At 35.9% G+C, this 19,818-nt stretch overlaps 3 protein-coding genes across 4 annotated transcripts; 2 read left to right on the top strand and 1 right to left on the bottom strand.

Moving 5' to 3' along the window:
* On the top strand, positions 1-1,717 carry LOC123260171. Of its 2 annotated transcripts, XM_044721166.1 has the most exons (6): positions 1-198; positions 297-509; positions 723-800; positions 1,040-1,117; positions 1,231-1,367; positions 1,468-1,717. In XM_044721166.1, exons 1-6 carry the CDS (start codon positions 189-191, stop codon positions 1,654-1,656), a joined length of 705 nt encoding a protein of 234 aa, XP_044577101.1. In that variant the 5' UTR covers positions 1-188; the 3' UTR covers positions 1,657-1,717. The 2 variants fall into 2 exon arrangements, with proteins under 2 accessions (XP_044577101.1, XP_044577102.1); XM_044721167.1 differs by lacking the exon at positions 1,040-1,117.
* A 512-nt stretch (positions 1,718-2,229) lies between these two features.
* LOC123260161 (putative nuclease HARBI1) lies at positions 2,230-4,068 on the bottom strand. The gene is made up of 2 exons (XM_044721148.1): positions 3,460-4,068; positions 2,230-3,380 (listed from the first exon to the last, which is right to left on the bottom strand). The coding sequence occupies exons 1-2, from the start codon at positions 3,761-3,763 to the stop codon at positions 2,443-2,445; spliced, it is 1,242 nt and encodes a 413-aa protein (XP_044577083.1). The 5' UTR covers positions 3,764-4,068; the 3' UTR covers positions 2,230-2,442.
* Positions 4,069-5,172: 1,104 nt separating this feature from the next.
* Positions 5,173-10,376, top strand: LOC123260170. The gene is made up of 3 exons (XM_044721165.1): positions 5,173-5,441; positions 9,749-9,937; positions 10,025-10,376. Exons 1-3 carry the CDS (start codon positions 5,225-5,227, stop codon positions 10,321-10,323), a joined length of 705 nt encoding a protein of 234 aa, XP_044577100.1. The 5' UTR covers positions 5,173-5,224; the 3' UTR covers positions 10,324-10,376.
* Positions 10,377-19,818: the final 9,442 nt, after the last annotated feature.

Raw genomic sequence — 19,818 nt, 5'->3', positions numbered from 1 at the left:
ATCAATACCAACTCAGTGACAGAAAATTGACAAGTGTTTTTTATTTAAGTTGGCATTGTTCGAAATTTTGTTTATATTATCGTTAGTAATATTATTCATTGTTGAAAAATTTGTAAGGCTTTCGTTTCATCGTAGATTTTGGAAATAATCAAACTTAATTCAAACTGCTAAAAAACATAAATAAAATTATGGATAAAGGTATAAATAATTACTTTTTTTTTTTTTATATTCCACATTTAAAATATGAATACAATTTCGTTTTAAAATTCGGATCTGTAAACAAATTTATTTTACAGGATTATACTTTTGTAAACATTGCAATGGCTTGATCGAATCTTTCAATGAAGCAGGCAGTCATCCATGTTTTCGTGGAAAAGAACATATTTATCAAGATGAAGAAGACGACACAATCTTATTTGTTTATAATTACAAGAATAAAAATAAAGAAAACCATGAAGGTCAAGTGCTTAACTACAAAGAGTCTGAAATTCTTAATTCATTTTTATCAGGTACAAATAGTACTTATTGAAATAAAATTTTATGTTTTACAATATATAAAATGGCTTTTACTAATAGATTACAATTTTTTCAAACAGTTACGCAATAAACAATGTCTATATTTTAAATGACTTTTCATTGTTTGAAAATGTTCAATTTTCTTAGCAAGAAATTAAATATATTATCAACTGATTAGAACTAAGAGTTTTATTTGTATATTTTAGGTGATACTGGATGTATTGAAAGTGATGAAGACTTAAGTCAGTCTGCCAATTTTAAAACAGAGAGTAATCCTAAGAAAAGTAAGAATTTAATTAATTTTTTAATTTTTCTTAACAATAGTTTATAGACTGGACATTAGATTTTGAAGTTTTAATTAAATTATAATTATTTGTTGTGTTTCTTAATATTTCGGATAAGAGATAAGAGATTTTTATATTTTAAATAACTTTTCAATGCTTGAAAATGTTCAATTTTCTTAGCAAGAAGTTAAAAATATTATCAACTGATTAGAACTAATAGTTTTCTTTGTATATTTTAGGTTACGCTAGATATATTGAAAGTGATGAAGACTTAAGTCAATCTACAGATTTAAAAACAGAGAGTAATCCTAAGAAAAGTAAGAATTTAATTAATTTTTAAATTATTCTTAACAATAGTTTATAGGCTGTACATTAGATTTTGAAATTTTAATTAAATTATAATTGTCTGTTGTGTTTCTTAATATTTCAGATGCTGTGTGGACAAAGCAATCCACGATGGCAATGCTTAGCTTATACGAAGCAAATGTACAGATGCTTATGGATGTTGGCGCGAAATCAAGAGTGTGGAAAAAAATATCAGAAGGCTTAAAAGATTTATGTATACAGGTAAAAATACTTAATATCATTAATGCTGAAGGTGCATTAAGCTATTGATAGTGTGTTGATTAGAATTCTTCATTATAAGCATTAATTTACGGTTGTACAGGTAACAGCAGATCAGGTTAAATGGAAATTTAATCGCTTATATAACAAATATAAGGAGTGTATCGACAACAACAATAAGAGTGGCAGCAATTCGAAGAAATTTTTCATAAAGAAAAAAATGTTTCCAGTCCACGTACATTTTCTTCTTCGATATTTACGACAGATGAAAAAAAAAGAAAACATGACATAACCGGATCAAAGAACATTACTAAGAGTAAAAAATTTAAAATAGATGATCCACCCAGCGAAAAGAATCTACCACTAGTTGATGAGTCTCCAAAACTGAAAACAACTCCGGTTGCAGACGTTAAAAAAACTGCAAGAAACCAGCAACGAACACAAAGTATGGAAATTTTAGAAAAAGTTCAAGAAAACCAGAAGGCAAGAGATGAAAAAATGACAAAATATTTAAAAATGAAAGAGAAAGAAATGGAGTTAAAGAAAAAAGCAATCGATGTTCGTGAAACTGAAATGCAAGTTAAAAGAGATGTTGCGAGTGAAAAACTAAATTTCAATGAAAAGAAGCACAAAGACTGGTTAAATATAGAAAAATTAAAATGTGAGCTTCTAAAAAAACTGTTAAAAAATCGTACTGACAGCGAAGAGTCTGATTAAACTACCAAAAGTTAGTGTTTAAGAGTTTGTTGTACTTAAAAAGTTTATTTCAGCATGCCAAAACAAATATTTTATAATAAGATCTATGATTAAGATTTTGTTATACTTAAAAGTTTATAATAACTTGCAAAAAAAATAAAATAACATATTTTAAAATTTTCTTTATTTTTCATTTCTGTATTTTATTAAGTACTATCATAACTACATATTTGTGAGATTTTTTTAATTAGGTTATAAACAGTAAATAACTTATTTAATAAATGACAATTCTTTATCGTTTCAATTGATTTTTACATTCTAATTTTTACAATTCAATTTACAAGTGGTATCGAAAAGCGTAGATATATATTCTATTTTGAACTTATGCAACTTGTGCATCTGGAAACAATTCTCTGAATAATGTCATTCTACAATCTCTATCATTATTATTATTTTGATATTGTTCTTCATAACTATGTTCCTCTAAATTTATCCCTACATGTATATTATTATCTTCATAGTTATCAAAATTATCATGTACATCGATGCAATAATTATGCAAAATACATGCAGCTGTAACAACCTCGGATACAAATGATAAATCTCTGTATTCAGTAAAGAATTTAATTCGTCGAAAACGGCTTTTCAATAGTCCAAAAGCTTTTTCAACTGACATTCGTGTAGATGAATGCAAATAATTAAATTCTCTTTGTTGAGGAGTTAAGTGACCATTATCTCGAAATGGTGGAACAAGCCATGATAGCGATGGATATGCAGAATCTCCAATTAAAAAAGTATTATTTGGAAATACGTTTTCTTTATTATTGTGAGATTCTTCATATAAAGGTGATCTTCGAAAAACTTGAGCATCATGAAAAGATCCTGGCTCACCACAATAAATATTAGTGAACTTCATATTAGAATCAACTACTGCTTGAAGATTTATAGAGAAATATTTTTTCCGATTACAATAATCTACTGCATCCTCAGAAGGCTTTACAATCCTTATATGTGTACAATCGATTGCTCCTAAGATATTTGATAAATTTTTTTTTGCGAAAAAACCTTCACATGTATTGATTACTGCACGATTAGTCTGAGGCCACTTGATAACATCATCCAATTTCGTTAGAATCCAAGTTATGACACGACGAATGACTCGGTATGTTGATGAAATTGAAATATCAAATAAATTTGATATAGTCCGCAATGGTTCAGTGTTTGCAATAAACCACAAAAATATTAAAAAGCTTATTTCAGCGGTGATGGGTTTCATTCCAAAGGTATTCTTGGGAATAAAAGTCGATGTTTCAAGTTCATCTACAAAAAAAAATTTCAGTAATATATTATACTGTATAAATAGTTAAAGATCAAAAATATAAATTCTTAAAATACGTACTTATTAGATGATATGCAGTAGTTCGCGGTAATCGAAAATTTTCTTTAAATTCAGCATCCGTCCAAGCTTTTACTACATTGAGATAATTTTCTACTCTTTCCTTTCGACAACCTGTCATTAGATACTTCATTAATGGCTCAAATAATTCATCTGTTTCATTATCATATATATTTTCAATAAATATATCACTTGATAATGAAATAATTGATTGATTTAAACTCGAAGCACTTAATAAATCATCGTCATCACTATCATCTGGATAAGATGATTCAATTAAAAAGTATATAATTTTTTTAGAACTCATTTAAAAAAATTACTCAAAACGTAAAAAAATGTTAATGAAATAATCAAAATCCAAATTACTTAAATTAAACATAAATAGTTTTCAACCAACTATTATTGTTTACCACATTATTTATACATCAATGAGGTTGCTAACTCTATAAATATTTTTTTTTTCAACACTGAACTTAGCGCACTCTGCTGATGCATTTGAAAACTAATTCACGTTCCAATTAAGCTTCAGCATAATTCGGCATTGTGCGCCACTGAGTCGCATTATGCTCTGTAATTGGAAAACTACCACTGTTTCACTGTGTTGTATAGCCCCGAATTGGCTATAGTAAATTTATTGAGTTCTTTTAATTCGCCCGTTGCATTGGAATGCGGTAGAGCGTTCAACTCGCAGTAAATAGATTAAGGCGGGAGAATAGATTTAAATTTGAATAATTTAAAATAAATTATATAAATATTTAATGAATTTAAAACGCTCAGATTATTTTAGTTTAATTTAGATTTGCCTTGCGCGCAAATCTATTATTTATTATTCAATAGGTTACAAAATAAAAAGTACTGACAATAATTTCGAAAAAGGAAAATTTGCGTAGTGTACTATAGTCTTGCTTTTTGATAAGTGTCTTCTTGTTCCTTGGTTTTCGACTCCCCTGATTGAGATGTTCGTACCTTAGGAGTGGGAGAGTCCCAGAGGGTAGTGAGGGTAGTTGCGTGCGCCTCTGCGACTCCTGTCTTCAGCAAGCATCCCTTCTCGACTCGACATTCTCAGACTATATGCAACCCGCATGGATGCTTGGTTTTTATGACCTAGTCTTGAGTACTCGAGCAATCCCGTTTTTAAGCGAACGTTTTGGAAAATAAGTTACTTAGGGGATTATGATAATAAAAATAGTAATAAATAAAGATCTCCGGGTTTTCCCAGCATTGTAAAGAGTATTTCCAAAACGTTCGGCATCTTATCCTAAGTGACCATTACAATTAACGTAGGTTTATTTTAACAAAGAAATTTTTTCTTAGCATGTCTAAACTAACTGGACAGTACTAAAAGATTTTATAAGTTTTTCCTTGAGAATTTCCGGTAATTATAAATTCGTCTATACCCTAAAATTTATGATAGAAAATTTCCCATACTTAACAATAGAATTTAAAATAGAAAGGTATATAATTTTTTAAAGATTCTTATTTTTCTTACCGATACTATTACAAATAAAATACATATATTTTAAATCTTTCTGGGTTTTTCCCGCTGTCATTTATTGCAGCCATCTTTTTTATATGTAATTCTATATTAATATATAGAGAGCGTTGTGATCAATGCTTTCGGATTCACAACAACTGATAACTGTTTAAAACGGAACGCACTTTAGGGTGCATTCCACTAAGCACTCACGGCGATCAAAATTCTCCTTTAGCCATTCCACATACCGACCGCGGTCGTTGTGGTCACGGCAAAAACGTCACTCATGACGTCATGACTAATGCCCACGCAAGGCTCACAACGACCCATCTAAAGAGGTGGGTCAAAGTGAACATTGAGAATAATTCGGCGCAATTTTTGAAATTGTTTTTGAAATATGATATTCAAAGCTTAAAGATGGCGACAAGAAAAATAACATTATATGATTCTGAAAGAGAAATTGTAGTAGAAGCTATCGTTTCTGAAGCTGAAGCTGCTCGTGCAGAAAGAGGTAAATATAATTATGCAATATAAGTTTAATACAATTGATTTTAGTTTATATTCAACAGCTATTTATACATTTTTCCTGAATAATGGATAGCATAACCTAACTCAATAAGTAAACGATATTTATTTATTTATTTATTTATTTATTTATTATGCCAAGGCTAATTGCCATATGGCAAGCTTTAATACTACAATGATTTTTTATAAAAATAGTTGATACATTGTGGTAACATAATAATGCACTGTGAGTACTATATCTATATTTGATAATAATAATAATAACTATGGTTTGACAGATTTCTTAAGAATTTATAACAATGAAATTTTTATAAGACAATTTATAATCGAATTATAATAGATCGAGTTTTAATAGATTTAACTAAGAAACTCATATATAAAGAAAGTTTTTTGTATGTATATGCTTGCTTGTAAACTGATCATAGCAATTTCGATGTGTTTAAGATAAGTTAACTAGTAAAAGAGACTCATCATCTTAAAAGTTAATCAAAATCGGATTCTAACAAGTAATCGAATAAAGTTGATTTGAAAACTTCAAGGCTACATGAATTTATAATATTTAACGGCAGATTTTGCCAGAGACGTATAATGGTTACAACGAATGAATTTTCATAGTAGGACGAAGTAAAAGGTGGTATCACAAAGTTTACATTATTTGTTTTATTTGCAAGTCTCTGGGAACGTCGAAATACATCTTCTACGAATAATTCTCTTAAATAGCTTGGTTTTTCAACTCGTAATAATTTATAGAAATAGGTTGCTAGAAAGTAAGTTCGTCTTGATTTTATTGATAGCCAGTTTAGTTTACGCCGATAGGGCGTAATATGATCATCACGTCTTAAGTTGAAAATAAAACGAATTGTGCTATTTACTGCTCGTTGTAATTTTAAATCATTGTCTGCAGTAGAGTCAACTAAGACAGCAGAACAATAGTCAATAATAGGTAATACAGTAGTTGATACTAATAATTTACGAACATCTTGAGTAAAAATATTTTTCCTAACTTTAAGGCTATAAAGCGCCGAATTTACTTTCTTTATAGTATTTGAGACATGACTTTTCCAGGACAGATTATTACTAACAGTGAGACCCAAACATTTAATAGTAGTTACATAAGGTAATGCGATGCCATCAATAACAATAGGCGGAAGAGAAGCGGTATTTAATAACCTCAGTTTACCAGTAGAACCTAGTATTATTGCAACCGTTTTATTTAAATTTAACTTTAGGCCATGCTCTTTTGCCCAATTTGCAATTTCTTGTGCATCAATAGTAACTAGTCTGACCGTTTCATCCAATGTGGAGGGAGTGAACTGGCGATAAATATATTTGTCATCGGCAAATAAGCCGTAATGACAATGCTTTATCTTTTTTACTACTAGATTTATGACAATAAGAAATAAGATAGGTCCCAACACAGATCCTTGCGGCACTCCAGACGATATTTCCAGAAACTCAACTGGTACACTACAGTCATCTACAATCGATTGTGATCGTTTCGAGAGATAGGAGTAAAACCACGTTATGGTATCCATAGAAAAACCCAGTTCCACCATCGCAATCAGGATGACTTTAGGATCGACATAATCGAATGCTTTGCTAAGATCAAAAGCAACTAACATGGTCAAGTTCCCTTTGTCCATAGCCATTCGTATGTCGTCGGTTAACTTTAAGAGAGCTGTCTGAGTACTGTGATGCTTTCTGAAGCCAGATTGATATTTATCTAATAGGTTATTGTCTTCTAGATATGCTACCAATTGATTTGCTACAATTCTTTCAAATACTTTACTAAGATGTGATAAATTTGCAATTGGTCGAGTATCTGATGGCGATTTAGGTGGCGTAGTTTTGTTTAGTGGAATTATAAAGACCATTTTCCACATATCGGGAAAGATACCTGTAACTAAGGATCTATTAAATAAAGACGTAAGAAATAAGGTTATTTGCGGTAAATAATCTTTCAACCACCCTAAACTCAATCCATCAGGACTCCTACCTTTTGATTTTTGCAATGTTAGCTGTAAAGCTTTTGTAACATCAACAATGTCAATCTGACTCCAGTTAAATATGCAGTTTACTTTGCTAGAATAATGCTGTGCCAGTGAATTTAGGAATAGTGAATCACAGGGGGCATGTTTTCTTACTATATCAGCATAGAACTCGTTTAGAACAGGTGGATCAAAATAATGTAGCGGTGAGGATGGGTTTGATTTTAATAACCCTAGACGCTTTAATTTACTCCAGATAGATTGACCACATGGTAGATTAGTAAGTTCATATTTTAAATAATTTTCTCGAGCTGTATTTAATTTGATTTTTAGCTGCTTTCTCTTTAACTTATATAGCTTTAATAAATTTTGATCACCAGTCCTTTTTGCCCGTTTATATAATGCATCGCGCTCTCTACAATTATTTTTCAGTTCAGTTGTAACCCAAGTATTTGAGCTTCTCATTATTTTTCTTGTAACTAGGGGTGCATAAATATCAAGCGTTTCAATAACATGTTTTAGAAAATAGTCAAGTAGCTCATTTGGGTCAGAATTTCTAACAGCATCGTCACTAATAGACAATACATTCATTAAAGTAGTTGAGAGTGCAGTATGGTCACAGTTTTTGAAGTTGCGATAAGTTATAGTTTTTTCTGCGGGTCGCGGAGAGGTTAAGAGATATTCACAGTATAGGTAATCATGACCTGCAATGAATGGGGCATCCGATTTAAAGAATTTACCTAGCTTGGATTTATTATCGAGTAATATTACATCTAACCAGGAGTCGCAATAATTCGTATGATGGGTGGTTTCAAAAGGTACACAGAAAAGAGCTGATTCATTAATAAATGTTTTTAAGTGATTTGAACTCCAATTTGAATCTAATAAATTACAATTTAAGTCACCTGCAATTACTGAGTTTTTGAAATTAGGAGATAGTTTAGAGTAGATATTGATAAAATTAAAAAGAGTATGACCATTTGGTCTTCGATATACACAAGAGAGTAGAAGATGTGAGCCAGTTTGTAAGATAACGTCTAGTATTATAAATTCTGGTGTATTAATATCGTCTGAGGCGGATATGTGCAGGACTTTCGCTTTAAGTGATTTGTGTATAAGACATGCTACTCCACCTCCCTGCATAAAACGGCCAGAATCTTTGTGTATTAAGTTACGATCTCTCCTGAAAACTTCATATCCATCGATTCCAAAAATGCTGTTATCAATATTTGGTTTTAGCCATGTTTCAACTAATACAATAATATGTGGCTTAACATCTGAGACTAGATCTAATAATTGCGATACATGACCTACCAAACTATTTATATTTAAACTTAAAATTGACAATATATTAGTATTAATTATCTTAGTTAAATCTACTGTACGTTAAATTAATCTATCTAAATCAAAATCAGTGTTTACAGTAATTTTTTCAGAGCTTTTATCCTTTCTTGCATAAATAATACCATGACGTGTCCATACAAACTTATAATTCAGTTCTTTAATTCTAGTTTTCGTTTTTAGTAAAAGTTTATAAGTATCTGGGTTTAGAAACTCATTTATATAAATAAAACCTTTCATTGAACTGCTGACATGGATTTCAAATACATCTTCAATCCGTAGATTCTTTGTTTTTCTTTTTTCACTCAAAATATGATCACATACTTGGGGTGATTTTAATTTAAGAATATACGAGTGGGTATAAGTAGCTTTTTGTTTATTTCCACTGTTGTTTTGTTGTCGTTTTTTCTCTAATTTACGCACTGTTAAGATATCACTCTTTAGATTTGACACTTTAAGGCTATCAAACACACACATCGTAACTTCATCTGGTGATAATTTGGTAGCAATAACTTCTGGAATACCCGAGACAACCAGTTCAGATGCTGAAGGTGATGTAGCATGGGATCCAACACTCACTGCATTTTTTAACTTTGTTAATTCAGCATTTATAGATTTCGTGTTTTCCCGCGTTGTGTTTTTAAATGCAGTAAAATCTTCATTTAATTCTTTAATGCTTACTGTATTTACTGCAACATTACCTTGTAATATGTCGAGTCGAGTACTAAGATTATCAATCTTCTGAGTCATTGAACCAGTAGATTTCAAAAAAACTTCCATGAAGGAAGTCAGCTTTTCATCTAGACTCTTAGTCTCCCAATGTTCTGGAAATGCAACAGTTTCCTCAGGTGTTTTATCGACAGGAGTAATCTTCCCTGTTTGCGGCATTTCAGTCATTCAGATATTTATTATCATTAATAATATGTATATATATATATATTTGGTAAATTTATTTTATTTGTAGATGTATTTTTTGCAACTGAGCTGTTAAGAAAAATTATTAATCAAAATTCTGAAGCTTCCGCATCTGTTGAAGTTGATCAAGAATCTAGTGAATTATACGATGAAGAGACTTCAGAGAGTTTTATTGGAGAAGAACGACTTGATAGTGATAATCCAACCGATCTCAACTCTGAAACTCCAGAATTTGAAGGTTTAATGAATATCTGAAATTCTATTATCATTTTATTTCATATATATTATGCGAGAATTTTAATTATATTTATTTTTTTTTGCACAGGAGAAACTTCAGTATACAGGTGGAACTCACCCTGCGTATTATTAATATTGGAATTATATAGGTCTATGGAAAGAACTCTGAACAGTGGAAAAATTTCTCAAAAACAAGTATGGAATAAAATATCCCAAGATATGAAAAAAAAAAAAGGATACGATGTGACGGGACCGCAATGTCATTCTAAAATACAAAGCCTAAAAAAAACATATAAATCTACTAAGGATCATAACAATAAGTCAGGAAATAATAGAAAGACATGGCAGTTTTACGATATTAGTACAAATTACTCAATATTTTCATAAATTTTACATTTACTTGAATATTTTATAAAACCAATAAACAATTTTCAACTTCACCAAAATTATTTATAAAATATTCAATTATTCTTCACTTTTAACATAAATAAATTTAAGTCACAAATATTAAAACTTATTGTTTAGGATTACCTAACCTCCTTAAACTTCTACTATTTTCAAACTTGCCATTTGTAATATTTACATGAACGCCCGAAACGCTCCATAATCCATTCCACTTGAGTTAACGACAGTAACATTCACAATTAAGTGGAATGGGGAAATCAGCGGTCGTGAGCGTGAGCGTTGTGAACGCTTAGTGGAACGCACCCTTAGTATACTGCTATCTCTGCGGTAGCACCATTTTTAAATTAAAATAAATTGTCTTAACAGGCGAGACCATCTTTTTCTCGCTTTGCTCTCACAGAGTTCAGCGGAACTATCTCTGTCGCACTGCCAACAGCAGAGCAATTGCAGTTTCGATTGGTTTCACGAAACGAATGAAATTTTTGAAAAAAACGCTTTGTGGTGAAATAGTTTATTAAATTATCTATTATCTCTAAAAACGTTTTTTCAAAATTTCCATTCGTTTCGCTAAGCCGATTGAAACTGCAATCACTGGTCTCGGCTGTTAACAATTTCGTTGTTCAGGTCAGGAATTCTATTAATTCAATAATTTTCGGCTAAAAATCGAAAATTAAATTCTTCGTTTTCATAGTTTTTATAATGAGATTAAAATTAAAAAATTACTTTTCTATCAATAGCTATGATATTTAAACTGAGAGATATGTGATAATTTTTACTAGCAAATAAATTATAGATATAAAATTTTTTTCAAAAATTCCATCTTTAAAGGCTCTAAAAAATTATAAATGCAATGTTATGAAAATAACTTTCTAGACTTATTTTATTTCTTAATTTAAGAAAAAATCAAAAAATTGTCAAGTGTTTTCTAATTTCAGGGTCATTCAATAGTTGGAATTTTAAATTAAAAATTTGATTTGTAATTCAAATGCTAGAATTTAAAATTAAGTTATCATTCAATTTGAATGAATGGTATTTCTATGCACATTTAAATATTATTATTATTATTATTATTATTATTATTGTTATTATTGTTATTGTTATTATTATTATTATTAATGTTATTAAATGCTCAGGGGGGTTGTCCCCGAAGTCCGACTCTCCGAGGGCCCAGCCTGAGCTCCATCCATTACTGCTGGACCACTCCGCACAACAAGGCGGTTAGTGATCACAGCAGGCCAAAGTCATTTTCCTAAGTAGACGGAGGGAACCTAGTATGACAGCCTTCTGCATCCTGACCGCCAAGAATTCGGCTTTTGATGAGCAAGCTGGAACTCTGGCAAGTGAGGATACAAAAGACTGTTTCATCCCTCCGAGGACGCCAACAATCAGGACGACGAGCTTGACACGGTAACCTGGGTAAAGTTTGCCAATTTCAAACAGGAGATCCTGATATATCTGTCTTTTGTGCTCTTTTTTGGCTGAGATGTTGTATTCAGCCGGGGCCGAGAACTCAATGACATAAATGTCACGAGTAGCCTTGTCGAAGAGCACAATATCAGGTTTGTTGTGATCTATCCGCCGAGTTGTTGCAAACGGCATGTTCCAATAAATTTTGCAACTGTCATTCTCAACAACCTGGGGAATATCTCCTGGCAGATAAGGCAGCACCGGTGTCACGTCAATACCGTAGCGGTGACGAAGATAGTAGTACAGTACTCTCAGGGCAGCATTGTGACGCTGGATGTATGCACCTCTCGCCAGCACAGGACATGCTGACAAAATGTGCATAAGCGTCTCCGGATGTTGTTTACACGCCCTGCAGGTCGTGTCCGGGAGCTGCACCTGGAGCACCTTGCTACGGTACTCTAGAGTGTTAATGACACCATCTTGGCAAGCAACTATGAACCCTTCAGTCTCGGACATCAGGCCAGCTGACTTTAAGAAGGAAAACGTCAGCTGAGTGGACAAGCCATGATCACGCACGTGTTTGAAGAACACGCTGTGCATAGACTTGTCCATCAGTTTGCCTAGGAGTAGTTTTTCCTAGGCGTTCCTGATGGCGCTCTTGAATTCCTCCTTTCGGAGTTCTATAAGAGCGTTTATTTCTCCAAGACCAAGGGTTCTTGCCGCATATATTGCTGCCTTATATAAGAACGACCCCTTATGCGCATTCTCATGTTTATGAACAATTTGCATAAGAAAGTCATCCTCATCTGCAGTGAAATTGACAACTTCGTGTGTTAAACCCAGGACTAAACGATCGTGAAGCCGCTCTAAGCTCTGCAAACCTCTCCCTCCGATCGACCGGGAGAGGTATAATCTGGCGACTGATGAATTGGGGTGCATGCTCCGGTTCATGTTGATAGTCTTACGGGTTCTGATGTCGAGATCTCGCAAATCCTTTCGGGCCCATTTTAAGACACCGAAAGAGTATAGTAAGACTGGGACAGCGAGCGTGTTAGTAGCGGAGACTTTATTTTTGCCGGAAAGTTCGGAGGACCAAATTTTCCGGAGTCTCCTAACATACTCGCTACGGAGAGTTGCTTGGACTTCGGAGACCGCATGCATGCGGTGCTCTTCCATTCCTAGATATCTATACAACTCTCCGGCGTCTAATTGTCTCAAAACGCTCTCATCTACCAACTCGACATCATCACCCGTAACAGAGCACTTACCCCTCGCCAGATGTACGACCGCACACTTGTCCAACCCAAAAGACATTCCGGCATCCCGAGTGTACTCTGCTACGATGTTAAGGGCCGCCTGTAGATGATCTTCATCAGCACTATACAGCTTCAGGTCATCCATATAAAGCAGATGGGTAATCGAGTATTTTCGATCACCCGGAGGCCCCACAGAGTACCCACGAGTTTTACGGAGAGCAACAGATATAGGCAGCAGTGAGATGCAAAACAGCAGAGGGCTCAAGGAATCACCTTGGAAGACCCCTCGTTTGTACTCTACAACTCCGGTTGTGTGCAATGCGTTTCCACTTCCAATGTGAAAACGCGTTCGCCAGAGCTGCATTGTACGCCGAATGCATTCCACTATTTCAGGATTGACCCCCAGGCATTTGAGGAGATATAAAATCAACTCATGAGAAGTTGAGTCAAATGCCTTGCGATAGTCGATCCAGGCCATTGACAGGTTGCGTTGATAGTAGATCGCATCTTGTGTGACACATCGATCAACTATCAAGTTCTCTTTGCAACCTGACAGGCCTCTTTTGCTGCCACGCTGTTCATATATCTGTTGCCATACAGGTTCTATCTCATGCAAAATACGGTTGTTTAAAATTTTTGTAAAAATTTTATAAACCGCATTCAAGCAGGTGATAGGCCTGTAATTCTTTGGGTCAGACAAGTCACCTTTTTTTTGGTATCAGTACGGTTCGCCCTTCCACGAGCCAGTCTGGAATCGGTTCGTCAGCTCTAATGTACGATGTAAATATACGGGCCAGATGGAGGTGGGTAGAAGTAAACTTCTTCCACCAAAAGACATTTATGCCATCTGGTCCGGGGCAGCCCAATTTTTGCTGCCATTTAGAGCTGAACGAACTTCATTCACACTGACTGCAGGGCTCTCTTCATCAGCATTCTGTCTACGGTGTTCCCGACAGAATGCTTTAAAGTCGTGCAGAGCTGGAGTATTGGCGTTCACGTTTGGTTGATCTCCATACAACTCAGTCCAAAAAGCTTCCACCCGCTCAGGTGTTGGATAATTCCCGGTAACATCGGTCTTTGGTGTCAGAAACCGTGAAGGGCTGGATCGAAACAACGAGTTGTCGACCAACCGCTTCAGCCTTTTCTCTAGTGACTTTTTTGCAGTCACTAAAGCCCGCAATTTATTGACAGACTCTTCCTTGATGACAAGAAGAGTACTCTTATTCAGTGTGTGATGACGCCACCGAAATTCAGCAGCAATGCGCCGAATTCGGGGCGTGTATGCTCTTTGAGTTGTTTCAAACTCAATCACACACTGAATGCGGGAGACCTGTTTCCGGGATCTGTCAATTTTGAGTCCAAGTTGTGAGATGCGCTGTCTCAACCTTGCCTCGATCGAGAGACAATGTCTCTCTCTCGGAAAAGCCGAAACTGCTGCATCATACACAACCTGGCTCACAGTGAGCAGGGTGGAATTCTCCAGGATGTTTGCACGGAGATCTTCATTTACCGCTTCTAGCTGTTGTTGGGAGTAAGTTATCTTTTTAGATATACTTACTTGCCGTCCTATAAAGGGATTGTTGTCATCCAAGAAGGAACGGCGTCGCTCTTGGTGTAATTGCGCCGGAAAGGAAAGTCTATTAGACTGCCTTCTATCCGGCACAAGCGATCTTCTATTACGCCGAAGATAAGCGGCATAATTACGCAGGTGTTTAGGCGTAAAATGTTCTAGTTCCGGATGCATATCACTCCAAAGAGTGTGCATCCGGGCCATATAACCGCTCACCCCCGGCTCGCTACGTTGGTAGCACACCAAGAGGTCGACTCGTAGTTCCTCCGTCCACTTAAAGTAAGTCCTTAAAGCGCCAGGGTCGTCATCGTTCATCGGGTCCGGCGTGCTCCTCCCACCTGATGAATGGTCCTCATCCGAAAAGGACCGGTTGTGGAGAGCACTTCTGAGATTACGTCTTGTTGTAACTCAGTATTTCAATGCAGTGGGTAGTTGGCCCACTGCATCGGCTACGTCGTTCGCCTACAGACCTGGTGTTATGGTCTGCGTTTCCCGCGATGCGCCGCTTGGAGGCCACGTAGCAAGCACCGCTTATTATTATTATTATTATTATTATTATTATTATTATTATTATTATTATTGTTATTATTATTGTTATTATTATTATTGTTAATTGGACGGACTTGGGAGAAAATTCGTTATGTTTAAAAAATTATATTTGAATTGTTGAATTAACCTAATTAACAATGCTTGATAGAGAATCTGCAAATTATTAACTTCCCGCTAAGAAAATTGAAAATTTTCAAAAATCGAGTTTTCATCAGATTTCGACGTTTTGAGGTCCTAGGAAGCTTCCCTGACTATTTCCACGAGGGTGTCACTATGTCTGTATGTATGTATGTACGTATGTATGTGTGTTTTTTTTTTTTTTTATTTTAAGAAGGGGGGGAAATCCTTTTTACGGATTCTAGGCATAGTTGTTTGGCCTGAATATGTGGCGACTCGACGCAGTGTCATACTAAAACTCGACGCTAGCGCCCCTACCCACTAAACCCTAAACCCCTTTTCCTCTTTCTCCTAATCCCTCATGGAATCCGCCGTTAGGCATTACTTCGTGAGGGGAGGATCTAGCTACTGCTCTTTCTTCTGGTAGCTGAGGTGTTCTTTTACCTTTCTTCTAGTTGTTGTCATTTGCTCTTCTTCTTTCGATGGAACGCAATTCTATGAGGACTTCTGTTGCAAATGTGCTGATGGCGTTCCAGAAGGCTCTTGATGACAACATTGCTTCTACTATTGTCTCTGGTTGGATTTTCTTCTTTCGGATCATCTCCAGCTCATCTCGCTGTGGGTAAAATCGTGGGCACTCAAAGAAAACGTGCTCCGCGTCTTCATTGATTCCTGGGCAGGACGGGCACTCCGGTGAATCATCATGCTTGAAGCGGTGAAGATACGTCCGAAAACATCCATGTCCTGACAACAACTGCGTCAGATAGTAATTGACCTCGCCATGACTTCGGTTTAGCCAAACGTCGATCTTCGGTATGAGACGGTGTGTCCATCTCCCTGTTGTCGCGGCGTCCCACTGCGATTGCCATCGTGCGATGCTGTTCTGCCGTTCTTTAGCTCTGAGTTCCTCGGCACTTTGTGCGGTTGTCCTCTTTCGTTGGTAAAGGTTCCGTCTTTCCTCAGCTAGGACTCTGAGCGGCAAAGTTCCGGAAATGACACACACTGCTTTCTCTGATATTGTTCGAAAGGCGCTGGCTACTCTTAGCGCGCTCAGTCGGTAAACTGGACATACTTTCCTCCATGATTCTTGGATCTCAAGTGCGTCGGCCCAAATGGATATACCATATGTGAGGACCGATGTAACTACTGATGATAGCAATGACCTCCTTGTCTGCTTCGGGCTACCGATGTTGGGCATCAATCGTACTAGGTTAGCTACTACTGCTGATGCTTTGGCGGTCACGTGTTCAACTTGTTGTTTGAAGTTAAGTCGGGCATCGAGCATCACTCCCAGATATCGAATGAATGGTTGGGATGTGATTTCTTGGTCTCCGACGTTTAGATTGATCGTTTCCACCACTTTTCTGCTAGTGATAAGTACAGCCTCGGTCTTCTGTTTAGCCAGTTGTAGATTTACTGTGTCCATCCACTGGTTAATTCGCTCAAAGGTGATAGCGAACATATGTTTTATCTCATCAAGATGCTTGGCGACGATTACTACGGCTACGTCGTCCGCGTACGCTACCAGTTTGACATTTCTTGATAGTTTCAGTCTCAGCAATCCGTTGTACATGACATTCCAGAGAAGTGGACCGAGAACAGAACCCTACGGTACACCTCCAGTAACATCATACTCCTTTGAACCATTCTTCGTGTCATATCTCAGGACTCTATCTGTGAAGTAGCTAGCGACTATCCTTCGTAGGTATCCTGTGTAACGGGTGTTTTTCCTCCGCTCATTGGCCCCTTAATTAATTTAATAGAAAAAAAACAATACCTAGCAAAATGATTCTAAATTAACAAGGGCGCCACCAGGATTTTGTATCTCGGTTCCTGGAACCGGAAACCAGAGCTGAGTTTAATAATCTACAGGGAGAGAGAGTGGAGGAAGGTGGTCTGAAAGAAATAAATTTTTATTTAACAAAAATGACCGGTATTTATTCAACAACAAAATTAACAACTGTGTACTTGCACTTACAATTAACAACTTAAGACTACAGCCTAACTAACGGCTGACCAGGACTTCTTAAAACTAACAAAAATTCTTAATCCTAAAGTACCCTCATATGGAGCGTCTATACTGCAGTTTCTAACTAAGTCGCGCTGTCCACCGGACCCTCACGCTTTATCAAAATTCTTAATCCTGACGGTACCCTCTTATGGAGCGTCTATACCGCAGTTTCTAACTTACTGCCGCTGTACCCCACTTGGCGTCTATACAACGGCTTCTATCAAAATTCTTAATCCTGACGGTACCCTCTTATGGAGCGTCTATACCGCAGTTTCTATCTTACTACCGTGGTACCCCACTTGGCGTCTATAACACGGCTTCTAACTTACTACCGTTGTACCCCACTTGGCGTCTATACAACGGCTTCTAACTTACTACCGTTGTACCCCACTTGGCGTCTATACAACGGCTTCTAAGATTTCCCGCCCCGGAGTCAGATGGACTCAAGCGTGCTCAACGTGCCTCTTGAGCGGTACTATCTCACACACACATTACCCACGCGTCTCCACACACATATCCCGCTCACACACACAACTGACTCTACTTTCCTTTTATTTCCGGATTTACAAAAATTAGACTATTCCAAATTTAACACAAGCTTAACTCTGCGCATTAATTTAAATTCGTTCGAAGAACATTCTTTATAAAATCAACTAAATTTTTTACTCGGACGTAATCCACACAATAAATAGTTTTATAACAATTTCTACCGGAACAATGATATTAAATTATTGACAATTTTCCAGTACATGACTTCAATATATAAGACAACCCAAGTAGAAATTGGCAATTAAATTAGATAATTAATTAGTAATTTCTCAATATACAAATTACTTGCCGAAAGTTTATCTACGGGTACATCAGTCTTATCTGCTCCGAAATTTAGTAAATTAATTCTCAATAATTAATAACACGTGGAATAATTATTTTCTAGTAATTTGAGAATGACGATTGGATAATTAATAATTCGCCTCGGTGTAAAATAATTACAGAAAATTATCCACGACGTTCAATTACTAAATGCGTCGCAGTTTTCTCAATGAATCAATTTTCGGTAATTAAAATTGTTTCCAATAAATAATTAAATAATTTTCAATAAATGATAAAATATAAATCAGTATATATAATTAATTGAATGGTAATTCAACTGCTATATTTTATAAAAATAGTCCAGCTAATAATTTTGTAAATTTACTGCGTCACAAAATTCTCAAGGAATTTGCGCGCTTAAAATGGACGCCGTTGTTCGTTACTGCGTAGCACGTTTTGACCTCGGGTACCGAATACTATGTCGTGTCGATTGGAACCTTCTCGGTGTTCAGAATTTAATTAATATAAAATATATTTATTTCAACCAATCTCAAGATGTTAATAATTATTAACCAACTGTATTAATAAAATTAATTATTCACGACTTGCAAACCCAAGAGCTCTAGAACATTCCTCGGGTGTAAAATCCCCAGGAGGAATTGTTCACAAGCTAACAAATTAAATTGATTAAAATAATTAATTATTATTAACAAATTGAATTACCACTTATTAAATCAAAATTGAGAAGTAGATCGACCAGTGAGCCGGGTATAAACCCCAAGGCTCAACAAAAGGACAAAATTCCAATACCTTAATAATCTTAATACTGAAGAAAACTCTACTCTGGAATTTGGCTTCCTTCCTAGCTGCTTTGGTTGGCGATGTCACTGGTTTCAGCACTTCACTACTTCTGATTTTCCATTGCCGCTTCACTTCCGAAGAAACCCAAAATTTCCCCCTCTTAATTCTTCGCACACGTGTGATCGGTTTTACCGATCAAGGGCAATTTACCCTGTTACACCTGGTACGTTCATCTCTTGAAGGGCTTGCATGATGCAATCCCAGTTGGCGGAGTTGAAGGCATTTTTTATGTCTAAAGTTGCCACCAGGCAATATTTCTTCTTTCCCCCTTCCATCTGGTACCGGCGATTGCGTCTTTGGCTATACCGACAACCAGGTTGATCGCCTCCAGGGTTGATCGTCTTTTCCGAAATCCGTACTGATTGTCTGCTAAGAGTGGATCGACCACTGCTTCTATCCTTTGGTGGATTATACGTTCTAGTATCTTACCGGCTGTATCCAGCATGCAGAGTGGACGATAGAATGACGGTTCTTCCGGTGGCTTTTTCCCTTTAGGAAGTAGTACTAGCCGTTGTTGTTCCCACTTCCGAGGAAAAATTCCTTCCTTCAAGCAGATGTTGTAGACGTCGAGGAATAACGCTGGCGCTGCTTTAATAGATGTTTTCAAGGCAATATTAGGGATTCCGTCCAATCCCGGTGCTTTATTATTCCCGACGCGGTTACAAGCTTCCATCAGTTCTTCTTTCGTGACAGGTGGAATATCATTCAGTTCGTCCTGTGTCAACAGATAGTTGAAAACGCGCTGTTGTGGAAACAGCGCAGTCACGATCTTTTGTAAGAGTTGAGGACACGTAGGAGACGGCATTGGCTGATATTTCAGGTGTGCCATGACTACCTTGTAAGGTCTACCCCACAAGTCTTTGTCCACCTCGTTGATTAGCTCTTTCCAGCAGTTC

Source organism: Cotesia glomerata, linkage group LG2 (genome assembly GCF_020080835.1).
Source record: "Cotesia glomerata isolate CgM1 linkage group LG2, MPM_Cglom_v2.3, whole genome shotgun sequence".
Lineage (NCBI taxonomy): Eukaryota > Metazoa > Arthropoda > Insecta > Hymenoptera > Braconidae > Cotesia > Cotesia glomerata.
This window is presented reverse-complemented; position numbering and strand designations above follow the sequence as displayed.

What these genes read in the sequence shown, in the direction of transcription:
- LOC123260171 (XM_044721166.1), top strand. An exon ending in TCTTAATTCATTTTTATCAG is followed by an intron (nt 510 to 722) that starts GTACAAATAGTA and finishes TGTATATTTTAG; the next exon opens with GTGATACTGGATGTATTGAA. An exon ending in AGAGAGTAATCCTAAGAAAA is followed by an intron (nt 1,118 to 1,230) that starts GTAAGAATTTAA and finishes TTAATATTTCAG; the next exon opens with ATGCTGTGTGGACAAAGCAA.
- LOC123260170 (XM_044721165.1), top strand. Translation starts at nt 5,225, where the DNA reads ATGACTAATGCCCACGCAAGGCTCACAACGACCCATCTAAAGAGGTGG. An exon ending in AGCTGCTCGTGCAGAAAGAG is followed by an intron (nt 5,442 to 9,748) that starts GTAAATATAATT and finishes TTTTATTTGTAG; the next exon opens with ATGTATTTTTTGCAACTGAG. An exon ending in TGAAACTCCAGAATTTGAAG is followed by an intron (nt 9,938 to 10,024) that starts GTTTAATGAATA and finishes TTTTTTGCACAG; the next exon opens with GAGAAACTTCAGTATACAGG.
- LOC123260161 (XM_044721148.1), bottom strand. Translation starts at nt 3,763, where the DNA reads ATGAGTTCTAAAAAAATTATATACTTTTTAATTGAATCATCTTATCCA. An exon ending in TACTGCATATCATCTAATAA is followed by an intron (nt 3,381 to 3,459) that starts GTACGTATTTTA and finishes TTTTTTTTGTAG; the next exon opens with ATGAACTTGAAACATCGACT.